This window comes from Volvox carteri, assembly GCF_000143455.1.
Source record: "Volvox carteri f. nagariensis unplaced genomic scaffold VOLCAscaffold_1, whole genome shotgun sequence".
NCBI lineage: Eukaryota > Viridiplantae > Chlorophyta > Chlorophyceae > Chlamydomonadales > Volvocaceae > Volvox > Volvox carteri.
Genome location: NW_003307545.1, coordinates 3,393,910 through 3,399,348, shown reverse-complemented (window position 1 = coordinate 3,399,348; position 5,439 = coordinate 3,393,910). Strand labels below are relative to the sequence as shown.

At 49.1% G+C, this 5,439-nt stretch overlaps 1 protein-coding gene across 1 annotated transcript; it reads right to left on the bottom strand.

Moving 5' to 3' along the window:
• Nucleotides 1–3,321: 3,321 nt before the first annotated feature.
• Nucleotides 3,322–4,889, bottom strand: VOLCADRAFT_86185 (uncharacterized protein; the record flags this gene model as incomplete). Its single annotated transcript, XM_002945785.1, has 3 exons — nt 3,322–3,453; nt 3,725–3,877; nt 4,662–4,889. The coding sequence occupies 3 exons, from the start codon at nt 4,887–4,889 to the stop codon at nt 3,322–3,324; spliced, it is 513 nt and encodes a 170-aa protein (XP_002945831.1).
• Between the last annotated feature and the right edge of the window lie 550 nt (nt 4,890–5,439).

Genomic DNA, 5,439 nt, shown 5'->3' with positions numbered 1-5,439 from the left:
GTGATGGTTGAGGTTGAGGTTGAGGTGACCCCGCGGGCCCCGCTGGCATGCTCGTGTTTTGTTTGAGCAGAAAGTTGCTCGTGTGCGTGTGTGTGTATGTATGTCTGCATGCGTGCATTTGTAGGTGTGCGTCCGTCCGCGTGTACCGGTGGGATTCCCTTGAAGGATTTAGGATTTAGTTCAAACTTGTTAGGAGACACGTGTACAACAGCAACATCTAGCTATCTAGCTATACAACTATCTAGCTGGTAATGTTTAAAGTTGTTATTGTTAGCGTTGCGCTGCAGTCCGAAGGGAGGCATGTCACGACGTGATATACACACAGCTTGTGCCGTGTCGTCATATAGCCGTCCTGGTGTTTGGCTGGGGAAGTCTTAGGGGAGTCCAGAAGCATAAGCTCTGTCTGCTGTGGACGGACAAGGCGGTGGTGTGTGGTGACGGATGAGAGATGCGTTTCCTCATATTTGTTAGCTGGACTGACTGACTGACTGACTGACTGACTGACTGACTGACTGACTGACTGACTGACTGACTGACTGACTGACTGACTGACTGACTGACTGACTGACTGACTGACTGACTGACTGACCGACCGCATGTGTCTACATCCTTATTACCCACTACTTACACCCACACCCATGTTCTGCTGCTCCCGCCTGCCGTACACGCCTATGTATGCCACGTGTGCCGTTGTACGACGACCCCGTCGTACGTGGTGATGACAGTTCCGTGGCTCTCTTCAATGAGCAGCGAGACTGCTGCCCAACGTTCGGCGCCGCCCCCTTCCTCACGAACCCTTAAGATGGAGGGGAAAATCCCTCTCTATAATTTGGCTGTTGTAGACGTGCATACGTACATGCATAGATACGTAATATGATATAGACGTGTACATGCATAAATACGTACATAGGTACATACAGATTTACGTGCTCATTGAAGATAAAGCACATATAGCGAGACGCTGAAGTTGATAACAAGGGCATGGGGCAGGAGGCGATGGGCGGGGTGATATAATTGAATAGTCTTTTTTTATGTCAGCCGCGATGGTGGTGGTAGGATAGGGCTACACCTGCCGCTGCGCGCCCAGCCCCCACTCGCTGCACCCGCCTCCTCTCTCTTTTTAAGGGGTCCTCTCTTTCCTTCCCCCCATAACGGGAGCTGGAGGGGTAGGCAGATATATACATTACGAAGATGCGAAAATCACGTTCGTGCGTGTGTTCGGTTAAGACGCGGTTGTTTCGTTCTGTTGTTAGTTGCCTCTTAAGTCAGTTATAAATAGCAGCGATGGAGATATTTATATAGCAGATCGTTGATTTTTATAGCTGTGAGTAAACTGCTGTTATAGATCATGACGCGGAGTAGTCAACGGAAAAAGGTGTCCGGATTCGGTTTGGCTGTTATTATTAGGACATCTGTGCGTGTGGTTGTGTGATTGTGTGTGTAATTGTGTGTGAGATTGTGTGTGTGTGATTGTGATTGTGCGTGTGTGTGTGTGTGTGTGTGTGTGCGCATGTGTGATTGTGCGTGTGTGTGCATGTGTGATTGTGCGTGTGTGTGTGTGTGTGTGTGTGTGTGTGTGTGTGCGCATGTGTGTGTGTGTGTGTGTGTTACATATTGATCCGGGGCTGACGCTGTTTTTGTAGTTTTCAGTGCAACGCTGAGGTGGACTGAGGGGGAGTCCACGTAGGAGCTTCCAGGAGTGCTCAAATCGGTCACTTCGTTGATTTAACGGTTGGTGAGCTAGGTGTGATGATTCTCAGTGTACGACTAAGTTTTCCGATGTTATAAAACTGCCGCCACGCGAGGAATTGTAGGTGCCGGCCGCGTGTATGTATGCGTGTGTGGCTGTTAGTGTTTGCGAATGTTATAATGATATCGCTTGATTAAGCTATAGCGGATGCGCTACCATGCCCCGCCGGAGCCTTCACCACGTCCTAATTAGGACGCTGGAAATATTCGGTAGCTAGGGGGAGAAACGGAAGATGTTCACTGCTGGCTGAATGACCTGTTCTGTTTGGCAGCCTCGCTTGGCGTCATGATATATGTCCGCCTGTGTATGTGGAGTGTCTCTGTGCGTCTCAGCTCAGCTCATGCATGATATGCTTTAATGGCCAAACTAGTTGCGGTTGGCGGTTAAATCGTTGATGGTTGATTGCATTATGAGGACATTCGATTGATAACCTCCTCGAAACGATCGATACTCTGTAGCTCTGTATGCATATATTGGCAAATGGTAATTCAACTAGTTTGCACATGCAGCGCCTCGGGCTGGTGTTATTAGTTATTGACTGCTGGTGGTTGCATGCGGACAACACATCCGCCATGGACTCGTCCGCGTGATGGACATCCTGTAACACCATTTATTGGTCCCCAGCACAGCTTCGTTTGCCACTGGATGTCACGGTCTGTGCTCGCACAGATCTGCACAATGTACAGGAATCCTGTATTAAACATCTAAAAATTCGTTCGTACATCCCGAGCCTTGACGTGCACTAGCTGTGTGACACGTGAGGTGCAATAAATCGCTATATGTACTCGATTGGAAATCGTTGGAAGGCGACTGTTAATCGCAGGAGGATCGATCTCGGTAGAGGAGCAACAAAGTGGTTACGAAGTGCAATTGCTGAACCATTTCCGCCGCTGGGAAGATAAGACGGGTAAGTTTCAGTCGTACTACTTGAGGGCTTAGGAGATCTCTCTCCCTCTCTCTTTTGCTGTAGAGATGAATAACAAGGAAACAGCAGGCAGCAGATAGAATGCTAATTTTAGTAGAAACGCGCGCTGAATAAGCTCTGGCTGACTGTTACATCACGACTTCAGAAAAGTACCGATCGACGGAGGCCGATCCCCAGAATACTACACTAACTCTGAACAAACTCTGAATGCGCTATTATTTTACATTATAATTATTTAAGCGCAAGCGAACGGAGCCCCTGCAGCAGCAAACCAACACCTGCACCGACAGACGTTCTCGCACTGCTCGCGCGTTAAGTCTACCAGATAGAACTCGTACGCCGGCACCCAACTACCTACATATCCGCATGGACAAAAATCCGCAGTACTTCGCACGCGACAATTTTATAATTCAATATACATATCGCAATAATAATTCTGATAACACGCCAAATCTTGCGGAAAACGCTTCTTGCTTCTACAGTCTCCTAGTAGCTGCTTGCTGCTGCTGCTGCTGCTGCTGCTGCTGCTGCTGCTGCTGCTGCTGCTGCTGCTGCTGCTGCTCCTGCTAATGGACGTCAAGGCAGAGCAATATTCCTGAGATGTTAAGTTGCCTGCCGCCGTCTCTATGTTGCTGTCCTGCAGTTCCTAGCAGGAGTCCTTATCCATCTTGAGGGTGAAAAGGTAGGTGGAGCGGGAAGCCACCGTCATGTCAATTTGCCCGGTGGCGCCGGTGAAGTTGCCAGTGCCCCCCACGATGGGGAACGTGCAGGTAATGTCCTGTAGAAAAGAACGGAAGAAAGGGCGGAAGAAAGGGCGGAAGCGATTGACAAGGCAGGGACAGACGCACACGCGCACACACATTTTCACTCAAACAGACGCAAAAAACACAAAGACACCTGTAACAACATACATACAAAGACACCGAAGCACACATACACATGCACATGCGCATGCACATGCGCGCACGTACAGGCATGCTCCAGAACCTTCCTCTCGCGGCTCAGTTTGTTACAATACATTATACAAAGATACATACACACATACGCACCAGCTTGTCGACCCAGACGCCCTGTACTGCGATCTGGCCATGTGGAAGCATGATCACGAAGCTAGTCGAGGAGACGATGTAGCGATCAGGCTCCTCGTAGATGTCGGAATTCGCGATCGCCAGCACCGTACCATGGCCGTACATGCTGCCAAGCTGCATGAAAGGGCGTTTCAAGGTGTCCAGGTTACCGTGGGAACCATGTCAGGCTCAGCGAAATGCACCGATGCTTTATAGAGGTAACTGAAGCCTAGCGCCCGAGCGAACAGATAAAACGTGCACGCCCGGGTCGGACTTGCAACTCCGTATCTGACCACTAACGACGGACAACTGAAACCTGACAGCCGCCCAAAAAACGGTTGAAATGATAAAAATGAATATAAAAATAGGAGCAATAAATAACATCAACCAATAGAAATGCTAAATGTCGCGGCCGAAGCAACGGATTTGACGTCGACATAATCCATTTGCGAGGCCCGGGGCTCCGTTCACGCACGTCTGTTTGTGGATTGCCGCATTATATTTTATTGGCCGAGGACTGTTCCCTTGCTACTACAACACAACCTTCCCTCCCTTAGACATAAACTAGTGACGAGTCGTATCTTCGGAGGCTATCTACGAGTAAGTTTCACGACGGACCCCACGGCGGTTGGATACAAGTTTCCCCACCCGCACTTTGCCACCTACTCTTTCATTATTTGAAGTCAGGAAAAGTCCGAGATTGAAGGAGAAAGGACTGCCGCGATCCAGCTCGCCAGGTAGCTGGTGCAAGGGGGCAAAAGGGGCAGCAGAGGTTGACAAACATTTGTGAGCGTGATGTGGACATGTGATCATGTTAAAATTATTTGATTTTGCTGCTCAGGTGGCATTGGTTTGCAGCCGGTAGTAGGCGAAGCGACAATCCGAAGCAAAGGACAGGGGCCTTGGGCCCCGGACTCACGCGAGCATAAAGAAAGTTATCGCTGTCCTTCCTGCCAGTTATGTTAAAAACGGTTCTGCAGATTTCTGGCTTTGGCGGTGGTGGCGAGGGATTGGCGTCTGGCGCGTCCGGTGAAGGCGGAGGCTTTGAAGGTGAAGGTGAAGGCTCAGGCTCGGTGTCAGCTGAACAGCCGCAGCCCAAGAGAATCATCCCCAGAAGGAATGTAGAGATTATCTTAGCTTGAGCCATGGATATGAATATTGATTACCTTTACTCGGTGAGTCTGTGGAAGTTGGGCCTGCTTGCTGAGGTGCTCATATAGCATTTGTCAGCAGTACGGCAGTCCGCTCGTCTAGCCACGTAGTTGCAAGCTGTTTCCGGGACATTTTTCGTATTCATAAGATCTCAATAATTTTATAATTAGTTTTTCTTAGTCGCATGAGAGCGAGCAGCTGGATATGAGGAAGGCCAGTTTAGTAATGGAGTCTGTCGCAAGCAAACATCCGGCACATGGAAAGCATTTGGACACTATATGCACCTTAGAGACTTTGAATTATGCTCGACACTACCTGTTCGCGTTACGCGCTCAATTCGCGATGGAAAGCTGTTAAAACCTTGCCTGCATAAACAAGCTTAGGAAGGGATTTCATATTTTTCATAAACAGGATGCTAAGGAGCTTCTGGTACTCCACAGTGCTCTGCAGTCGGCGGAGTGATATGATTAATCGCCCATAAGGCGTTTAACACCTAGAGAATAAAGATCTGATAAGCACACATGGGCAACGTCATCTAGGATACA